At 30.1% G+C, this 22,452-nt stretch overlaps 1 protein-coding gene across 1 annotated transcript; it reads left to right on the forward strand.

Moving 5' to 3' along the window:
* The first annotated feature begins 1,424 nt into the window (after window positions 1–1,424).
* Window positions 1,425–10,647, forward strand: LOC123297314 (centrosomal protein of 104 kDa). Its single transcript, XM_044878965.1, has 12 exons — window positions 1,425–1,464; window positions 1,550–1,714; window positions 1,779–1,999; window positions 3,032–3,242; window positions 3,355–3,566; window positions 4,729–4,984; window positions 5,036–5,189; window positions 6,101–6,724; window positions 7,479–7,692; window positions 8,649–9,256; window positions 9,944–10,209; window positions 10,279–10,647. Exons 1-12 carry the CDS (start codon window positions 1,425–1,427, stop codon window positions 10,434–10,436), a joined length of 3,129 nt encoding a protein of 1,042 aa, XP_044734900.1. The 3' UTR covers window positions 10,437–10,647.
* Window positions 10,648–22,452: the final 11,805 nt, after the last annotated feature.

Here is a 22,452-nt window from a genome sequence, read left to right on the forward strand (position 1 = left end):
CTGCACGCAACGAATAGTCTCCTAAATTTGCTTCTAGTACATAGATTATAGTAATTTTTATTTAATAAATAATAATAAATAAAACTCAGCAAAACCGCATTCCAAGACATTATGCAAAATGTCCTTAATATTAAATTTTAAAAATTCCTTGAATTGTCTGAAGATGCTTATCCGTCTACATCCATCCATCTACATTTCATTTATATAGAGTGGATAAAAACTCAATTTATGATTTATTAGGGTGGATAAAAATCAACAATTACCTCACGTTTGGAGTCGGGAGAAAGATAATCTACTTTATAAAAAGCATGAATAAAAAGTTCAATTTTCGATTCATTTCTATTGAAAATTTTGGACAAAAAATTAATTATCTGTTCACTTTGAAACCCAGTAAAAATTTTGAATCGGGGAAGTAATATTATTATTTCAATTCAAAACCGTTCATTCGGTTTCAGAATTATTAACGGATTTAAATATGGAATGAATAAGAAATGAATTCGATTCCTTTGGACTTTTTTATGAAGATATATAAGTAAATACAATAGAGTCTCGATAATCGGTACTCAATAAAAACCAAGCGCGTTCCGGTTACTCGAATTGTATGGAAAAATGCATTATAATTAAAATAAAAAATTGCAAAAACAGCATTGGAATGTATGTATTTAAGCAAGACTGTACACGCAGCATTAAAAATGTGTTTTTAAAATCATAACAATGAATCATATTAGATGTGTACACAAACAAACAATATTATTTTGGAGAGATTGGTAGAAAACAGTGTTTAAAGTACGGGTGGGAGAAAAGTGTTTCGAATTATGGATGTTTCCGATTTTCGAAACACTATTGTATGATATTAATAATATAAATTAACAATCTTAATTCATAATAATAGGCAAAAAAAGTCCAAATATTGATACAAAACTCAATATATACAACTAATTAAACAATTAACTCTATGAGTTGCTGTTTTCATTTGTTTGGATAAAATTATCTCAGGAATACGATTTAAAATTTCTCATAATTATTATGAGTACACCCTATATCAATTGAATTAAAAATCAGTAATTTTTAAATAATTTTATTAAAATATCTAAATTTTTCTTATCGAAATATAAGCTAATTAAAAATAAATAAATAAATTATTTAAAATATTCATAATTTCAAAAAAAAATTATTGATTAATAAAATGTAATAATATATAACACATGTCTTAAAACGAAAATGGGATGGTTGCGTAAATACAACCCCGTTAAATCAATATTCGTATCACGGTTGTCATGGAGTCACAAAGAATCGTACTAGAAGTTACCGCATGCCAATAATAGAAAATATGTACGAGTAAATAAAATAAATAATTTTTATATTAAAAAGAAATTTTTTCTAAATTTTTCAACATTAAAATGTGACAAAAAAAATTTTGAAAAATGCCAACAAAAATCAGCTTTACTGTTGTATATGCTTCAAGTAAGTTGAATTCAATTAGAAAGTTTTTCCGCTTGAATAATAAACTAAAATAATAATTTTCTTTTTTTTTCTTTTAATTTTTCAGGCGAAGATGAAAAACATCAAGCAAATGAATTAAATACACATGGTCCTACAGTTCGCGGATGGCAATCAGCAAAAAATTGTTCTTACCCACAAGAGATTATATTTAAATTAAATACACCGGCAACTTTACATCGAATCCAAGTTTTAGCTCATCAATATCTAATACGTAATACAAAAGATAGTTTAAATAAAATTTAAAAAAACAAATTCATTTTCGATTTATTTTTTAGCTGAAAAAATTGAATTATGGATAAGCGATTCGGATATTGAACCAAATGAAATTCAATGCCAAATTTTTGATTATTTAGGGTATATTACGTTAGCTGATAATCAAAGTACTGGATTTAAATCAAGAGAATTAAAATCAGTATCTGTTCCTACAAAAGTTGCTACTTATTTGAAAATTCGTTTAAGTAAAAATCATGAAAATGCTTTTAACATAAATAATCAGGTACTTAATTAAATTTTGTAGTAAAACTAGCAATTCTAATTTTACTTTACATTTTTTTCTTTCATTTTTCAACAGGTTTATGCAATACATATTACATGCAAGTAACGATGTATTGCATAAACTAATAAAAGTAAATTTTTTGTTTTGTGATGCTTAATTTACTTTTTAGTTTTTTAATGCTTATGTGAAAAACTATAATTTTCGATTCCAATACTTATGAAGGCAGTTTCATGTACATGTTTTGTTTATTAAAGTAGTACGAGCGCCAAGGCAAGTTTAGACTTTTGGTTGAAATTATTTGTACCTTATTTTCAAGTTTGATGATGTATTTTGTTATAACTTCATGAATATAGGTACGAAAAATAAGAATACAATTTTTCGATATCGGCCTTGGTTTTCGAAATATCGAAAGCTAAATAATTAAACAAAATTTTCAATTTTTTGAAAATTACTCCAGATATCGAAAAATTTCATTATTACTTTTCATTTTATATTGTCCAGCTATGCACCATCAAAATTTAAAATATAAATATTTTTTTAGTGTCCCCACTACCGTGCTCATACCTCCTTAATCAGTCGAGCACAGCGGATTTTTTTTTTTTTAATTTTTAATAATTTATTAAGGCTAGTTTTGGAGAAAACATATCATCCATCTATCGTTTTCCCCTAAAACCAATTTTAAATATACCTACTTTTGAAGACATTTATTTATTTAAATAATCGGGCAAACCCCCGTTAAATTTTCAGATTTAATTTAGACTTAGTCCAACGTCATATAAAAAAAATCAAGCCTTTTATCCAAAATGCGCTCGTACATTCTTAACACAAGTATAAATTAGAAAAACCAACTCGACAAAACTTTCTTCTGTATGCTATGGGTTTCTTTTTTACCCGTTGAATTATTAAATAAATATAAACAATAGTAATACAGAAATTGTGTTATTTTTTTATCTTTTACGATATAAAGTATAAGATTTCACAATAATTGATAAAATCTAATAAAGCAAAATTTATTTTTTGTTTACCTTTTAGATAAGTTTAATTGCCATAAATATCCTAGGAATTCAGGTAAATTTAGAAGATGACGATCCAGATAAAACCCCAAATAATAATGAAAATCAACGCATTAGTAATCCACAATATTTATCTATATACGATGATTTGGCATTTGAAATGTATGTGGATAATGAGGTTGCTGGATTTATTCGGCAAATGGACGCAAATAAACAAAAAGCCGTGCTAGGTAAATTAACAAAATAAATAGATTTTATAGGCAGTGCTTAACACAATGATGTAAAGTACTTTGCCTTAACTCAAGATCTAATTTTTTATTTTCATTGTTGAATGTGTTTCAGATGAAAGATTTGAATATGCAAGGAAATTAAAAGTAGCTATTGAAAAATTACGTGAAGCTGGGGAAAAATTAGGTAAATATGATTTGGAAAAACGACATGCTATCGATATGGAAGACTATGAACGTGCACGTCGTAAAAAGACACAAGGGGATGAGTTTCGTCAACAAACTTATCAACAACTTCAAGTTCAACAACTGTTAGAAGCAAATGGGGTATGTTTTTTGGTTATTTTTTACACATCACAGTCGAAACTTCGTCTATAAGTTCTTGAAAATAACTTATAAGGCCCAGCCTTTGTGAAATATCTCAAATTTTCTAATTCATTATTTGAAGCAAATAGGTCAATCCCCCTATTTGGAGACCAACTTTTTTGAGGTACACACTTTGCAAAAATCCAAAAACATTGCACAAAATTAGCTCAATTTGTGGTATTTTGGGAAAATCATTGATTGTCGCTGATAACATTGAATAAAAAAGTCGTTTTTGGAGCCAAGACTCAACTTTATATCTTTATCCGTTCTCTAATTATAAGCAATTGAAGTTTTGAAATTGACAAATTTTTTTCTCGGAAACGGTGCATGTGAGGGGGGGGGGGGTATAATAATAGTTGGAAAAGGTAGTAAGTACTTTTTATGTACTATTTATGATATTTTTTTCGAATTTGTATTAAAAACGACAGCGAAATTTTTTCACTTGAAAAAATTATATACTACTTGTGTATTTAATGAAACGCCTGGATGATAACTAGACTAGCGTGAATCTTTTTTGTGCTTTTCAGTCATTTATGAATTTCTTTTTATTCCCTAAAGAGACCCATCGAAGGAACAACTTTGACTGTACTTTGGAGGTACTACAAACATCTCATTTCTATCTTTTATATTGGCGACTTAAGTCATTGGCATTTTTTAAGCTACTTTTTCAGGAGTAGCTTGCAGTTGTTAGTGTCCGATACTCTCGTGCTATAGCAATATTCTATAGAAATATTTCTAAAGGCTCAAGATTAGGGTGGACAGTTTAATTAAGTTTATTTGACAGTCTATTATAGTTTAGACGACTCCGACCTCACGGGGTAAGGTCTGTGATCCTGCAGTGTAAGACGAGAAAAGTCTTGATCCGTGCCAGAGTTCGATGGTGCGAAAGATTCTGCAAAGACTTCCCGGAGAGAATAGATATCGGACAATTTCCGTAAAAATACAATCGACAAACGATAAACCCCAATGAATAATCGTCAATGGCGGAATTATCATCACTCATAGTACAGTATCATAGTGCAAAAAAGATTTTAGAAACTCTTAACACACAAACACAAATAATTTTTAGTAGACAAATCGTTAATTTCACTCGTTTTTTCACAAATATTTCTAAAAATTATAGCCAAATACAGCCAATGATGTATGTACTGATTTAACGGAATTGACCATAACAAATATTCCACAACAATCACAATATGGCTCAACTGAAATGGAATTGTTGTCACCACCAACATTAACCACAAATCCTGCACCAACTGTTCAAAATCGCGAAGGTGCATATTCACCAAATGTTACAAATAACATATACCAAGGTACTACTTCACCGTTACATCAATTTTCAGGCCAGAATCGTCCAAAGAGTCCAGGTACTGGTAAAAGTGAGTCCCCATTATCCGTTTAACGTTGATTTTATCTTTTAAAAAAAATAGCGATTTCATTTAATCTTTCAGATAGTCCCACCAATAATAATATAAATGGTAGTGGTCGATATGGCTCATTTCGACGTAGAAATAAATCAGCTGGGGCTGTTAGTAAGTCGTCGTATGAAGCGTACGAAGAACGTACAGTTCCTGCACTTCGACAGTAAGACAAAATAATTTGTTACTATTCTACTTCAAAGTATGCCAAACCGGGGTTTAATACGTGTACCTATTAGTGATGTGCCGAAAACGATGCGAATGTTTTTAACAAAAAATCATTTTGTGTCATAAATTTCAAAATAACCCCAAACTTTACTAACATGTACTTTAGTCCTTTTTTTCATAACACTTTTAATCACAGTTAAATTTGATTGTTGGGCAAATGCAATTAAAGCAAATTAACCAAAAATAAACAAAAACTGAATTTTACTTTTAATGGACTTATACGGTATGTTTTTAATGAAAGTATACGACGGACTCTTTTACGCTAATGAAGATTAATAATAAATCTTAATACATAACAATTTGCGAGTGCTTCATTCGAAAGTTAACATTCATATTAGCATTTGCGAATATAAAAAATACAACATTCGTTCCATCACTAGTACCTATGTTAACTCAATTTCTAGCCTTTTTTAAACTTTCTGTATTTTCGTGAACCTATGATTTTTGGACACAGATACCATAGAGCTGTATAGACATGGGAAACACAGTAAGTTAATTATTGACCGTAGTGAGAGAGGTAGAAAGAGGCAGAAATTGTACTTGTATAAGAGAGGCGAAGGCAATTAAATAAGCCTACTTTATCTGTCTCTCTGCGATCAACCGTTTGGTTCGCGACTTTGCAGCTCTACGGTATCATCTCTATGGATTTTTATTTGAAATTTTTCTTTATTATAACGTGTCTTAAATGCATGGATTCAATATCCATGTTTCAAAAAGTTAAAACGCCAATTACGGATATAAAATACCTAACTAAAATAGTTATACTGGCGCTACTTCTCATCGAAGCGCGTACTTATCTTAAGCCTATCGTTTTTTTTAAATTTTCATAAGTAATATTTTGTTTTACAGTTCTCATACAAATGAATTTCTACGAGAATGTCAATTAGAAATCCCTCCAGAAACAAAAACTCCCTCCAAATTAAACGAACGTGAAAAGAAACAAGCCGCTTTACCAATTTCAGTATTTGGTAATGAATTAGTAGAAAAATTCTATTCAAAGCAATATTCAGACAAAGAAGAAGGATTAAATCGTTTAAAAGATGAAATGAGACAATATGATAATAATCCTGTACATACAGCAAATAAAACCGCCCGTGCGGCAATTTTTTTATTGCATCGTGCGTTGCGGGACAAAGTATTCTCCGTATACAGTTTAGCCGCTGAAGTGATACGATTATTTTTTACTGACTTTGTGCCTGGACGTGTATCTCAAACTGAAGTAGCACGTAGTATTGATCGTTTATTGCCTGAGTTGTTAACGAAAAGTGGTGATCCAACACCACGAATTCATAACATGGCTATACACACAATTTTAAGTATGGTGGATTGTCAACATGTTCGCGAGTTGCATTTAATTCCTGTACATTTAACCCGTCCTGTTAGTAGTAGTACACATCCGCGGCTAGCACAATCTAGAATGGAAATGGTTGAACAGTTGATTTTGAATCATGGAATATCTACAGAGAAACAAAGGTGAGTTCTAGGTTTTTTTTTGGTTTTACGATGAACGAGTGAAATTTACAAAATTTAAAAAAACTCCCGACAAATGCGGCTTATCCTAATATATAAGAACACTCTCCATTAAATTATCTTTTGAAAGTAAAATCAAAATTGTTTAGAGCTACGATTCCACAGGCAGACACACAGGCACACATAACGGTCAAACTTATAACTCCCTTTTTTGTGACGGGGTTTAAAAAGGGTTGCGACAAGATACGTAGATAGAAAAGAGTATAGATTAAGAAGAACCTTTTCAAAGGAAATGGAAATAACCATATCGTCGTAGTTACTGAAATAGTTCCTCTTTTTGTGTCGGGGTTAAAAAGAGTTGCGACAAGATACGAATGACAAAATAATATAGATTAAGAAGAACCTTTTCAAAAGACATGGAAATAACCATATCGTCATAATTACTGAAATATTCCATCTTTGTGTCGAGGTTTAGTTAGTATAGTGACTAAATTTAAAATAAGTCAAATAAGTTGTCAATTTGTCTTATTGTAATAGAAAAGTTTCTTAATTTTTGTTTGGTCTGCTGGCATTAGACCTATTTCAGTTACCAAGGCGATATATAGTTGAGAACTTTTGATTAAGATCCTCACACGTCCAGCCCATCAGAGCTAATACTTGCTGTCTTGATAATATATAATCTGCCCAGAGAATAGCTTTTTTATGCAGAGAATCTTAGAAACATCTTTTTAATAGCTCCTAACTTTTTCTATTTCAGTGGCTTAACTTGTCGAGTATTATCGGAATTTGGATCATCTGGTTTACATCACCCAGCTGAGCCAGTTCGTAAAATAGCTGAAAGAGTACTTGTGTTAGTCTATAAAGTAAATCCAAGACTAGTTCGAAAACAATTACCACCTGATGATGATATAACTCGTCGAAATTTATTATATCGACATTTATTCCACGAATTTGACAAAGTTGATTTACAAGTAAGCTATAAATATTTAAATCTATTAACATCCGATTATTCAATTGAATTGTGCAATCAGATTATTTATTATAAACTTCAATGAATTAAAGACATCATCAATTACAGATTAGATAGTTTAATTACAAAAGATAATTCAAATTATAATTTTTATTTGAGTTAGGCAATTAAAACAACAAGCAAAATATATTTGACTGATTTTGTTTGCTTCTATTACTACACAGTGGAAATTTTCGTATGGAAATTTTCATAAATAGGTACTATTCTAATTTAAAAGAAAAAATTGGATAGATTGATATGCAATTCGAACTAATTGCGTTTTTTGCATGTATTACTTTAATTTAAGACAGGTAGTCTTAATTCAAATCCGTGAATAAAAATTTTCACTAAATGCATGAAATGAAAGAACTTACTTTGTGCCATCGTTTTTATAATAGGAGAGCCCAAGAGGAGATTTGTGTAGAAACTCGAGCGCATCAGATTAATATATGAGGGGATCCTTGGACGTCTTCTGTACCTCCACCAAATATTAGCCCTAAATATCGGGGGACGCTAAGGCTAATTAACGATAGGCTAATTAACTCGAGCGCGTCAGATTAAGATATGGCCCTATGCTCATCCCCCCATATTTAGGGCTAATAATTGGACAAAGGAAGGTCCAAGGAACCACTCATATGCTAATCTGACGCGCTCGAGTTACTACACAAATCTTCTCTTGTGCCCCCTATTTTTACGGATGTGGTTACTTTTATACATAATTTACTACGGATAGTTTTAGGGATATTACTGAATCCCTTCCGTAATGTTAATTAAAATCTACTATCTAGTGAATTTATGTACAACAGATCCTTATGATCTACTTAAATACCATTCTTCTTTCTGTTTGCGAAATTCATCTTCATTTCATATTTTTTATATTACTTCTGACAGTCAATAATGAATGAATTGTTGTTTTAGCGTAAAAAAGACTTATTAGAAAAAAGTAAACAGGAGGCGAATAGTAATACAACATCTGGTTACACAAACACTGTGACAAAGAGCAAAAGTTCTAGTAATGTACCAAATTCATACTTAAATCATGAAGATCAAGAGTTTGCATTACCACGTACACAATCCGAATCAAATCCACCAAAAATTGTTGAAAGTAAATCGATGTACAGTGCAAAATTAACGGATGTTTGTCAAAATATTCCAAATGTTGTTCAATTTGAAATAGATAATAATGCAACGGATCAACCAAATCAAAATATATTACCAAATGGACGACCCAAGTCGATGGAAATCAGTGAAGAAACACGTCAAACTTCATTTGATGATGAATACATGCAAAGACGATACAGTGACAATCAGAAGCATGATAGACAAGGGAATGAGCAACGTGAAATGACAGAAACAAATAATCGCATTAACAATGGACAAAATGGAGATACTAATAAAGAAAAAGCGGACATGACAACATCCATTTCAATGGGAAAACATGGTACAAATGATGATCGTCATCATAGTAACTCAAGTACATCAGGAGTTTCATCTCCAAGTGATAGCTCGCAACGAGAAGGATATAAGTAAGTATTTACTGATTCGAATGCAAATATATACTCTCCATTACCAGAGTTTTGGGCTGTTATTCAGAAATACATTGAGTTCTGACAAACATCCACTATTTTTGATCTGGAATGTAAGATGTAAGCAAGTGTCATTCTCCGGTTATGTGGGTACAATCTTTTCCATTCTGTTTATTGGATAAGGTTGCGTTGAGTGCTGCTTCATCAACTTTAACTGTACGCCTACTCACTGTAACTGAATTCTAAGCAATTAATTTTCCCGAGTTCTCTGGTCTCGATAACTTTGTTTCATTGATTTTAATCTCGAGACTTTTCATGATTTCATCCCTACTTGATGTCCATTGGAGCATTGGCAATTTCTCAAGAATTTATTTTTGGTTAGGGTGTTAAATTATCTTATAAAATCTCTGGCGCAGATCATTGTTAGGGTGGGGAACGCTCGAAACTTCTTTATTTAGCCACGAACTTCGTTAGTAGAGTCTCATTAATGTTAAGAGAGATATTTTTTACCATACCCAATCTTGTGTGTCAGACGATTCAGTTAAGCATAATTCTGTAAACTTTTGAAAAACGTACAAAGAGGTTGCAATGCTAAGAAGTTACTGTATACTCAACCTTTCTTCTAACAAGACTCGTAAGATTTTAAATATAATAGATTGTATTATCGTAAATTGTTTTCGATTTTAGGCAATGTATATTTTGTTCAAAACAAGAATCAAATAAAGGAAATACCCAATATTTTACTGATGAACAATTAAACTCGCATTATTGGCGAACTTGCCCAATGTTAACACGTTGTATAGATTGTGATCAAGTTGTTGAGGTTTCAACATTAATTATACATCGTTTGGTTGAATGTGAAAATAGTAAAACGTATCGACAATGTCGACGATGTCGAGAAGCTGTTCCATTAATTGATTATATTCACCATGTAACCGATATGAAATGTGTTGGTAAGTAAATTTAAATATAAACTCGCATTAAAAAAGAAATTAACTTGAAAAATTCATTCCAATTTTTAGAAGCACTATCTGGATTCTCAAAATGTCCATTATGCCATGAAAATATTCCACAGGGTGAATTAAATTGGCGAGATCATATGATGGGTGACAATTCATGTCCGAAAAATATACGAGGTAAAAATGCACCACCAATACGATCAAAAAGTTCATGTAAGTAAACTGGTGGTGGGAGTAAATTGATAATAAAAAAAGTGTCTTTTTAATCTCATGTCATCAATGTTGTTTAATAAAGCAATTTAAATTCACACATTTTTAACTTATGGCAAATAAAGTTTTATTCTTGTAAGAATTAACAAGGAATACAATTAGCACTATATGTTTCCTTCAATTTAAATTCAAATTATATTATTCTTTTATCATTTACAAAGAGTATTGTTATTTTTCAGTTAAACTGGTTGGTATTTGTTGATTAGAGGTCTAACTTGCCGCTTTATTTTTTACTTTTTAAAACCAGTATACTCCTTTTAACAATGACAATTTCGTCCTTCCTTTTGACAATGAAAAATTTATTTAAACTTGGCGTCCCATACGCCAATTATCTATTATTTGTACGATACATTTTTTTATCGGTTTTACACTCTCGGTGAGAACTCTCGAAGAATGTCCCGATGAGATATTCAAATAAAAAAATTAAGTTCTTGGGTTGAGTAGAAAGGGAGGTAGAAAGGATTGCACTCTGTGCAGAAGCGAGGACGATGTTTCACTTAACGTACTTGCAATTATTGCACAGTTCTTTTGATGCGTGATCAAGAAGCCTATTTTTCTAAACGGAGCACTCCCGAAATAATTTCACCCTCCCTGATAACTGCCCGGTTTTGAACTGAAGGCTCTGGTTTTCGAGGTGTGCCTCTGATCTCCGCTTTTCGAAGAATAATCTCTTGATTTTGAATTAATCCCTTATAAATTAAAATTTAATTTATTTTATATTGCTAAATAGTTATAATGCCCACACCATTACATATTAAATATCACTACAGATGTTATTCTAAAAAAAGTTTGCGGTTGCGCTAGATGTACTGATATTTTAAGCGCAATCTAGTCTGACCATAACACAATCTAGTTTAACAATCTAGAGATTTTAGGAGACGGATCTCATACGACAAAAGGGCAGAAAAATAGAAAAGAAAATCTCGGATTATATATATATATATTATTAACATCATGTTTTAGTAACGAAGGTGACCACGAGGTGACTTGCGTTTCCTTAGCTCGACGTTTAATGAGTAAAGTGTCTCGATAATTGTAACACTCATGAAGTCATGACAACTGTTCTTTGAGTACACGGTTTCTTACAACTGCATGCAATTGCAAGTCCATCAAAAATTATCTCTCAGTTTTGGTTAAACTTTGCACGTAACTGATATTAGCGAATTGCGTAAGTGAAAACGCTTAAAAGTTTCTTTTAATATTCTAAACTATGTATAAATTAAATTGTTAGTTATTTTGTTAAGTGAGAACTCATACCAAAAATACCTTATTTTTGAAAAATTTTAACATTCTAAAATAAATTGCCTTAGATATAAAAAAAGGAGGCTACAGGTTTTCTAGTCAATTTTAGCATAAGCGTTGATTTTTAAACTGAATAATCCGTGTCAACAATTCTTTTTAAACTGTTATTAATTTAATTTTAAGAATCTAAACGTATTTTATGATTTTGCTAATATAGAAGTTTATTACAAAAACTACATTCCAGCACAAACAAATATTGACTTTATCACGCACAGAAAGAATTAATTAAATTTTATCAAAGTTATCGTTTTGAAATACCTTCCACTATATGACGTCGTGTACTGAATTATATAATTATCAGGCTTTTTGTAAAATTTATTGACGTCTCATTTATATTATTGTATATTTATTTGTTATAAATATTTCTTTTGTGTCAATTATTATTCATATAAACAGAGATAATTAAAATAACTAATATTTTATTTAAAATAGATTTTGACTTACGATCAATCAAACGCTTTGAACTTCAGTTTTATTAAAATAAAAAAAGGAAGACGATCCTGACATCTATAGTCAAAAATTAATTAACAAGTAATCATTTAGCATCGAAACATGAAGAATAGATAACCGAAATTATATTTAAAAATTCAAAAATATAAAAAAATAGGCAATAAAAAAAACTATTCTGGTAAATATATCTAAATCTATGTTATAATGGTAGTTTTGAAGAGAAAATCTATATACATATTTAAAAAAATTTTAACTAACCGTCCGTTTTAATTTGTTGAATTATAACCTATATTAACCTCTCTAATAAAAATTGTTTAAATGCACATTAATTTAAACGCACAATTTATTTTCTAAGCTTATTTTTTTCTATTAATTTTAATTGAATTTTCTAATGGCTTATATGAGAGTTGGATTATCGGCTAATTTTTTAATTAACAGAAATATATATTACTTTTAATAGTTTTCCTTTTGATTGCTCGGAGCAGTCTTCAATATTATTTGAAGGTGCGTAGCAGATTTTAATCCTATGTTTAGGATGGTGATAATCTAGTGCTAAATGCAGGCAATCGTTTTTTGGGGATCAATTGCTATATTGCTTTGAAGACTGCATGAAAAATTGACAAAAATCAACCATCGGCCAGTGTCGTTTCTCCTAAGCCAATTTTTCTACGGTCATAATGGTCTTTTTATAATCAATCGTAGGCCATTTCCCTTAAGACCATCTGTTATGTCAATCTTTGCTCATTAATGCGACACTAAACCGTTACCATCTAAATTTAGCTCGGACCCTAAGGTTGGTTTACTAAATTATTAGGCTCTATGGACTAAGAGAATTTAACTCGCCTGATTCGGAAGGTAGAATCTTAATTTATAAATCTAGTTAGGGCAACGATTTTTTAAAATATTTGGTTAATTTTTTGTATAATAAGTAATGTCTCTGGTCAACAGGACTTGCATTACTAGAAGAATGATACAGTTAGTATAAAATAAATTACCAAAATTACCAAGTAAACAACGTTATTTTGTCAAATTTTTACTGATAGCTGTTTTTTGTTGTTTTCTTGGTGTGCAACATCTAGTAAAATTAAAATGTCCTCACCCTTGTACTAGGGTGATTCAACAAAGGTAATGTGGTATAAAAAAGGGCAGATGTGCAATAATACAAAATCAATATTTTTGTTATGTATAAAATATAAAGACGGAATTTATACTTTTAAATTATTTCAATCATTTCATGGTTGACAAGTAAAAATGTGTTCTGGTACTAAGTACATTTTTTATTTATTTATTTGTCAAATTGTTAGAATCAATATATTTTAAATATTATTGTTAATAATGTTGTTTCATGGTAGCATGTGCGTGACTTTCTAAATTGGAATAATTTAAATTTATAATTTTTTCAGTAATATTATATAATAATAAGTTAGTTCTTTGTTATTATGTATAGGTGGGGCATAAAATTAAGTAAATTCCGTAGAGAAATTATTTTAGAGTTAATAAGCAGGCTCACTAAACATTGGCGACACGTAATTGCAATGCTAGTATCGTTATATTAAACTCTTGAGGAAATGTAAGAACTTCATGTGGCTTTTGTGAATTACGTGCATTTTGTGTTATTAAACTTATTCCTTTTAAAGATACTTGCTCTACAGTAATGCACTATATAAATAAGCTCAAATTAAATTTAGCGTATTGCTGACTGAGATTAGGAAAAATATCTCGAATAATTAAGTATAAGTTTAGGATAAATTGATGTTAAGCATCAAACAAGTGATCAATATACCAAGTTTGTCAATGTGATCAATAAAAATTGACAAACTGCAATTACCTCACACTAAGTTATTGACAATCTAGTTTAGTTCTGCTAGTTATAGCAAGAAACTACTTGTGAGAGTAGAAACCTGGATTCAAAATTGATTATTTCAATTCCTTTATGAAATTCAAATATGACTAACTTAAGTTGTATGAAGTGCCACTGAAGAAATGTTGTACCGGGCGTTTAATTCACACTTTTACATATACATCCTACGAGTATGAGAGAGTACACACACATGTTTACATTAAGTAATGTGTTTAAGAAAGAGATAAGAGATAGAAGTAATAACATAGAACCGTAATGTGGCCATCCAAACGGTTGATCGTTATCGAGAGAGACCTAAAAAAATGCGTATAGCTGCCTTCGTCTGATCCCTTTTTTCGGTCTCTTTTTTAACGGTTAATAATTTCACTTATTGCGTTTCCTATGCTTTTATGTTATATATAAACTCTTTGGTGTAGACACTGTAATGTAGGCACACACCATAATAGTGAACCATTGTTGAGTTGGTATGTCGGTTCACTAATATGCTGTGTGTTTACTACCGAAGCTATAAAATGTGTAAGAAAACTTACCTATCTCTTTCTTAAACACTTTGCTTAATGTATACATATGTATATACTCTCTCACACTCGTGGGGTGCACAATGCGAAAGTGTGAATTAAACGCATGGTATACCTGAGAAAAATGGAAAATCGAATGCATATTTTTTCAGACTATAAAATGAACAACACTAACATCTCAAGCAGCTGTACATTCATAATTCTTAGAAACTATACGAAACTTTTATTTAGAAGAAAATACAGGTAAAATGGCGGAATAAAAATAAGGACCGCAATAAACAATTTAAGTGTTACGATACAAATACGTAATAAAAAAAAAAAGAATATCTGAACACTCAAGTGGCCTATTACTGTCCTTTTTATTGAAAACAACCATTTGACCTATACCCTGGAAATAAAAACTTTTGAAATGAAAATAATAATTCATTAAGAAGATGTCTAAAACAAATATCAATATCAATATTTTCGAAAGATGTGACGAATTTACAAATAACATTGATTTGAATGATAACAATTGATTAAAAATGATTTTAATATATTCAAAGAGCTCAAAGAATAATTTAACCATTTTTATAAACTAAAACTAATTTTTGCCCAACCTATAATTATAAAAATATAAATATATTTAGATTTATTATTGTGATTTTATTTAAAGGATTTTTTTGTCAAGTTGTAATACAATTTTAATGCCTATATTATATTATATTATAAATAAATTGTTTACTATTTATATTTTTAGTTTTTATTTAATTAATACACTATCATCAAACGCAATGGATCGACCAAGTAACTAGTACGAGTTTAACAATACGAAATAACATAAAATTTATCTTAACCAATAAGGTTTCATTTAATGAAAAATATAAAATTGAATAGTTTGTTATTATAAATAAATATATAATAAATACATCAGAGAATACATTATATTTTAGTGTCGTGAATTGGTTTACTCAAATCGAAAAACCTAACCCACTATTTTTAAACAACACTCATCAGTGTCATGATTTTATCGTTGTCTTATCCTTGGCATAATAATATTTTCAATAATATTTTTTTAAAAGCAAGCTTTAACTAGAAAGTAAATAATTAAATAAAAAATAGTATATAAATCCAAGTTTGAAGCTGCCGAGTTTAAACTTCAAGAAATTGTAATAGTTTTATGTGATTCTGTATTATAATTTAGCCGGCTCTGGTTCATGTAATGTTTACTTTCTAGTTTATTGTACAAAAAAAAAAGTTTGTGCTTAAAAATATTTTTTGCTTCCATTTTCACTTTTTATTTATTTTTCACGGTGCCATCCATCACCACAGTTCTGTTTCAATTATGCAAGCAGATAAGTAACCCCTTCCATCAATAAGGTAAAGGTTTAGGTATATATGTATACGAAAACACAGGTCTCAAAAATAGGTTGCAAATTGATTTCTTGAATTTGGATTTCATTCCGAGGTAATTTTTTATTTTCATGATATCAGCGGTTTTTTTAAAAATCATCGCACAATATTTCAAAAACTTTAAGTTTACTGTCAAAAATATGGAAACGCATACAGGTCTTAGATCTCCCTCGGATCCTGTGTAGAATACGAAAAAATTTATTATGAACTTTTTTATAGAGAAATTTACATTCTTTAAATAGGTAAAATAACTATTTTTTTTTTAATTCAAATGTTTTGGAGATAATGCCAAACTATTTTTTATTGAATTGTATTCATCAAACAGAATTATATTCATCTAAATATCACCAAAAGTTTACCTCGTATGCAAAAACCCAAAATGATTATGATTGTGTACGTATTTTTAAATTATCTTCAACTTTCCCATTTAATGTTATCAGCGAAAATCAATAGTTTTCCCAAAGATCGTTCCGTGGCAAATGTTTGTGCAACTTTTTTAATTTTTTTTGTTTTGATAACATTACGAACCTATTCTCCATGGTCACAAGGTGTGTGTCTCAAAAAAGTTTATCTCGTTTTTTGGTCGATTAAGGATCTGAGCTTTATGGATGCAAAACTTAATCACATGTACAGAGTGAAATACTAACAACTTTAAGTATTAAATCATGAGAAAAATGGTGTAGGTTTTTAACTGTGTAGATGGATAAAGACCCAAAAATGCAAAAATTGGGTTCATATTTAATGCACCATCCTGTATATGAGTGTAATTATCATCGGAAATGGAAATAATAATATTTTTCAATTTTATCGTAAAAATTCACGCTTTTATTGTTTCAATACTGGCACGTGCAAGGTGCAACGTACAATCAAATTCAATTTTATAAATCATATTATTATAATAAATAAGTACTCTCAGTTATTTTGGTTTAACATATATTGTACCTATATTATACAGTATGTCAAAGAAGTCCTTAGCCACCTTTTAATGAGAGTTTTTTTTCTAAGATACAGAAAAATGTTACAAGCAAAAGTTGTTCGTATCATAGGATAATATTTGGTTAAAGATCAATGACTGAGATATAGGGAAAAGTGTAACAAAATGATCCCTCGTTGCTTTAAGTGAACCAGTTAAGCCATCTATTATATTTATCGATAGATGTCTTCTATGTGATCAAATTAATCGTTGAACAAAGAATTATGGCGATGTAAATGCTATTTGCTGTTTCGCAGCAAAAAAATATTATTTTACTGCATTTAATCTATGTATAGTAAGACATTTCAAAGTAAATTTTTTTGGTGTGGGGTAGTTTTCGCCAGCTAGTTGTTTTACTCTTGGCTTAAATTTTAAGGTCAGTTTTTATGACGATATTCAAATATGTCGTTACGGGTAAAATGATCCCTTTTATATTGGTTAAAATGATCCCTATTTTATCTCTATTAAATTATAACAGATAAAATTATCCCCTACCATGTGGCGGGATTGAATGTGTTGATTTAGATGATTTTACCAGCGATTTTTCTGTTTATACTAGTCGTTGATGAATGCAATGTAAAAGAACAATTAATATTTTATGTGTACTGTTTGATAAAAAACGCATTGTGATCATTTTACCCATCTATTTTTATTTTAAGGTCGAAAAAACGATCAGTTTTGTTAAAAATTGAATAGTTCAACAAATCAAAAGAATTTGGCATGCCAATATTGCAACACTTAAATAAAGAAACCAAAAATTTTTCAACATTATATACATATTTCGAATAGTTTGACTAGGTATATACACCTTCCCCTAGTTATAAAATTTTTGTTCCAACTTGTCCGAAAATGGAAAGTCTTTAGCCATAATATAACCTGTTTTGTTATTTTTGTGTATCTCGAAAAAGATCCGTTTTAGATTTTAGTATTAACATTTTTTGAATAAAATGTTTGTTTTACAGTTTTGTTGTTATATTTAAGAAACAGTCTGTATATATAGGTATAGGGAGTTCGAGGTTAAGCGCTTCACCTATTTATTTTATCAAACGACTGCAAAACATGAATCCTATTTACAAAACACAAGTCTGTTACTATTTCAATTTTTCATACATTATTCTAGCTAATCATCTAATAAACATACTTAAAAGTTTGTTTAATAAACGAAACTTTCTTTCCAAAAAACTGTTTGCTGAGTGTATCGACTTGCGGTTTTTTGCAATGGCTTCCTAAAAGTATCCTAAAAAAAGTCTTTATGGTTTAAATCGTAACTTTTTAGTTTTAGACCCTGCGCCATCGGGGTGTAGGGTATTTAAATAGTAAAGTATAGAATAAAATAACTTTTAAATGATTTTAAAAAGGGCAAAATGCTAAAGTTACCCGAAATTTAAGATATTTTTATTAATAAACTCCTTAATGCACCTCTCCCACCCCCTTTCATAAAAATGAAAAAGAGCATTTTTTTGCAAATTATGACTTTTAATGACGTATAAGTTGGTTATTGGGATCGCTGATCTCGAATTTTCAATTAAAATGTTCAATTTTTTTTAAGTTACTCCCTTCCTTCTTTTAGCTTACATAAGTGGACCCCAGAAATATAAATTACCATTTTTTTGCAATTTAAGACGTTTAATGATGTATAAAAGGGTTTCTGATCTTGAATTTATGATTAATTCAATCCCCCCCCTCTTTTAGCTCACAAAAGTAGACCCTCGAAATAAAAAATACCGTGTTTTGCAAATTAAGACTTTTAATGACGTACAAGGGGGTTTTTGAGGTCGCTGATTTCTCTGATTTAATATCTTATAAAAGTTCGTTTATTCTATATGATTTCTTTTACGACTTAAACATCCTTCACCCCAATGGCGCGGGGATTAAAACTAAAAAGGTCCGCTTTAAACACTGCATAGACTTTGTTTAGGATAATTTCCTGAACCCAATGCAAAAAACCGTAAATCGATAAACCCAGCAAACAATTTTTTCAAAGGAATCAAAAAATTCTAGGTTCGTTTATTGTACTATTTTCAGATCAAAAATTTTAAAATGCAATGCCGATCTCCGTAAGGTGGACGTAACTTGATGCATACTAATGAAACACAGTTATCGAGTAACGATTATTACGAAATTGGTTTCCAAGAAAATTACCATCAGTGAAACTAATTGAAAGAAAAATAATAATAAAAATTATCAAGTATATCAACCTATACTTCAAATTTTAAGTTATAATATTTATATCTACACCATGAATGAAGATAAGAACTTATTGAGATATTACGCAATGATATTTCCACAAAAAATTATTAAACCTTATCACACACAATGATGAAAATTCTATTTTAATCAAGTATGGACTTTAATCGACTAATAATCGTCATGAATAAACGGTTAGAAAATCACAGAACTTGTAATTGTGATATTATTATCATAACTCACGAGTCAGATAAATGTAATAATATGTTTCTTCGATTGATTACTACACTAATCACCGATTTCAAAATTTGATCAACTATACCTGATCATGACTTATTAGTGGAGGGCTTTAAGATTTATACCTCAGAATCCAGGACTAGCCAATCTTTATAAAAACTGTTCAACTACAATGTTTAAAGCTTACTTAAAGAAGCTAAAAACAAAAATTTGTGCGATCTTGGGTCCGTAGGACCTATCTTGTAAATCTTAAGACATACAACAAAAGTTTTAATGTAAAAAATGTTCCTTATAAAAAAATAAGCTTTATGTTTGATATATTTTTTTGTCAACATCTTAGTTTACTCTTGAGGGCACTAATTAGGCCAGAAAATAAGTATTCATTTTCTGGGCTACTTCAATTGACTTTTATTGGAAAAGTAGGTGTTTTTTATGTGAAAAATGAGCGGATAACATGAAAGAAAGAAAGAAGGTCCAAATCATCAAGATAAAAAATCTGCTATTGCACCATTATGATTTATGGCGATAATGTTGTATTTTCCATTAAATTTGGATTTAGTAAAATAATATGCTTTAATTCAAAGTACCTATTTTTTTGTATAATTAAGAATTTTAATAAGCTATAAGCTTATTGAATATTCCTTATGGAATAATTTATGTTCTGACCTAATTCGTGTCCTCACAGGTAAACTCTGATGGTTGACAAAAAAATATTTCAAACAAAAGTTTTTTATTTTTTTTACAAAGAAAATTTTTACATATAAACATTTAAAATATATCCATGTATACATGAAATATATCAAGGTATGCTAAGTTTAGTCCCAAGTAAGTAATGCTTAAAAATATTGATGCTACGAACAAAATTTTGGTATAGGTGCGCATAAAATCAAATAAATAATTCATTATTAAATGTCCGTCTGTCCGTAACTCAAAAATGAAAAGAGATATCAAGCTGAAATTTTATAGCTTGTTCAGGGCGTAAAAAGTGAGTTTGAGTTCGTAAATGAATAACATAGGTCAATTGGGTCTTGGGTCCGTCTTATCCCTATGTCAGTATCGGTGTGAACGCCATAGTTTGTACTGTATTCACTGGCTGGCGAGACATAATGGTGGGCGATACTCACAATACGTTTGGTGGACAGCCCTATTCAATATGGTATATTACTTGTGCTAACATAGATACTCAAAGTATGTGTGCCTATACCATATCAGCATTGTAGTAAACGCTTGAATTGCATACCGTGTATAACAATAATTTAAATGTAAAAAGTGTTCCTTATAAAAAAAAAACTTTTGTTTGAAACATTTTTTCGTAAGCTAGGACAAAACTTTGGTGTCAATTTTCTCAAAAAGTATAAAAGATACGCAGTTGAAAAGGTAACTTCAACTAGTAGTCTTGTGAAAGATTCTGGAAAAACGAAAAAAATTATGGAAAATACTTTCGAAAACCCAAACAAATTACGGTCGAAAGGCCGTCATAATTGTATTAGTTTTTTAAACTTTTCCAATTTATTAAAAATAATGCAAGCACTGACATTCAACACTTTCAATACAGGGTGAGTAACGACTTCTAACTAATAAATTAATATTTCAATCGTTGCAGTCTATAAATAACTTTTATTGTTACTTGATGATGCGTAACAGACTTCGCTTACCTCATTCCCCCTACCCTACCGAGAAAAGCCAAAAAGTTTAAGGTAAGAACATGAATTTGACTCAATAAGAATCTAGACGCTTGCACGTCAACAAAAGGCTAGAATACAATTAAATTTAATTATTTGATTTCCTTTTAATATTTGAAACTAAATTAGGAATAATTACAAACATACAATATAATATTGATTAAATATTTTGTTGTATGTAAAATTAATTATAATGCGAGAGAAACAAACGAATAACCTTGACATTTCCTAGTTAGAAAAATCTATAATTATCTATGTTGAAGATTTCAATTAGCGTCGTTATTACATAGTATTAAAAGTAGATTATATTATCAAATACATGCATTTACTATAGCACATAAAAACGTGTATGAATTGTGTGTTGTGATGCGACATGTGTACAAGGTACGGAAAAGTTTATATCTAAAAATTTGTTTCGAATTGAAAATTATTTTTAAATGCTAGTAAATATATTATAGTAGTGGATCCGACAGACGTTATCATTTGGAAACGTAACTCCGATTCATTAATACCTAAACTATGCTAAGCCTAACCGCTTAGCTCTTTACGCCCATCCGCTAGACCATCATCTCAAGCCCGCTGAATCCAAATTTTACTCCCATCTATTGGACAGTCTCCCTTCGTCCTGCCTGGAACCTTCGGTAGTGGAGCACGCTGCGCTCACATATAGCTCTAATAAATACGTGTTATTTATATACGCTTCCACCATTTAGAAATTTAATTTTTTTGGTGCGGAACCCTCAAAAACAGGTTAGTGGACTGAACGGTGAATCTAAACCACCATCGGATCCACTTGAACACACACACAAAAGTTTCATCAAAATCGATCATTCCACTTTCTATAACAACTCATGAAAATGCTCTTCGGTTAGCTGAACGATGTAGCAAGTCTAAGGTCAACATTCTACATTCCCAACAGTAAATTTGTGTAATTAACAACGTGGTGATGAATAGCAAAAAAAAAGACAAATATTTTCCTTGCATTAAGATGCCGACTATATTAAAGAGATCTTCAAACTCCGTAAGTCTATTATATTGTGAGCAATACACAAAATCACTCATCAGACGACCACGACCGGGTGCATTCAGGAGACCTAGTAAATTTTTTTCAGTGCAAGTATAAAGCCACTATCCCCACATTGGATCAATCTTACGTTTGAAATAGAAAATAAGGAAAAATGAATACTAAAATTATAAATTTAGGAGTGATCATAACTATGAGGAAAATTTCACTGTTATGAAACAATTTCAATTGACGTCATAAAATGGTTGGTACTGATTTTTTGGAAATACAAGTCATGATATACAGAAGTATTAAGATTTTTTATCGAATATTTTGATGGCAAACAAACTGACATTGCATGT

Source organism: Chrysoperla carnea, chromosome 1, assembly GCF_905475395.1.
Source record: "Chrysoperla carnea chromosome 1, inChrCarn1.1, whole genome shotgun sequence".
Taxonomy (NCBI): Eukaryota; Metazoa; Arthropoda; class Insecta; order Neuroptera; family Chrysopidae; genus Chrysoperla; species Chrysoperla carnea.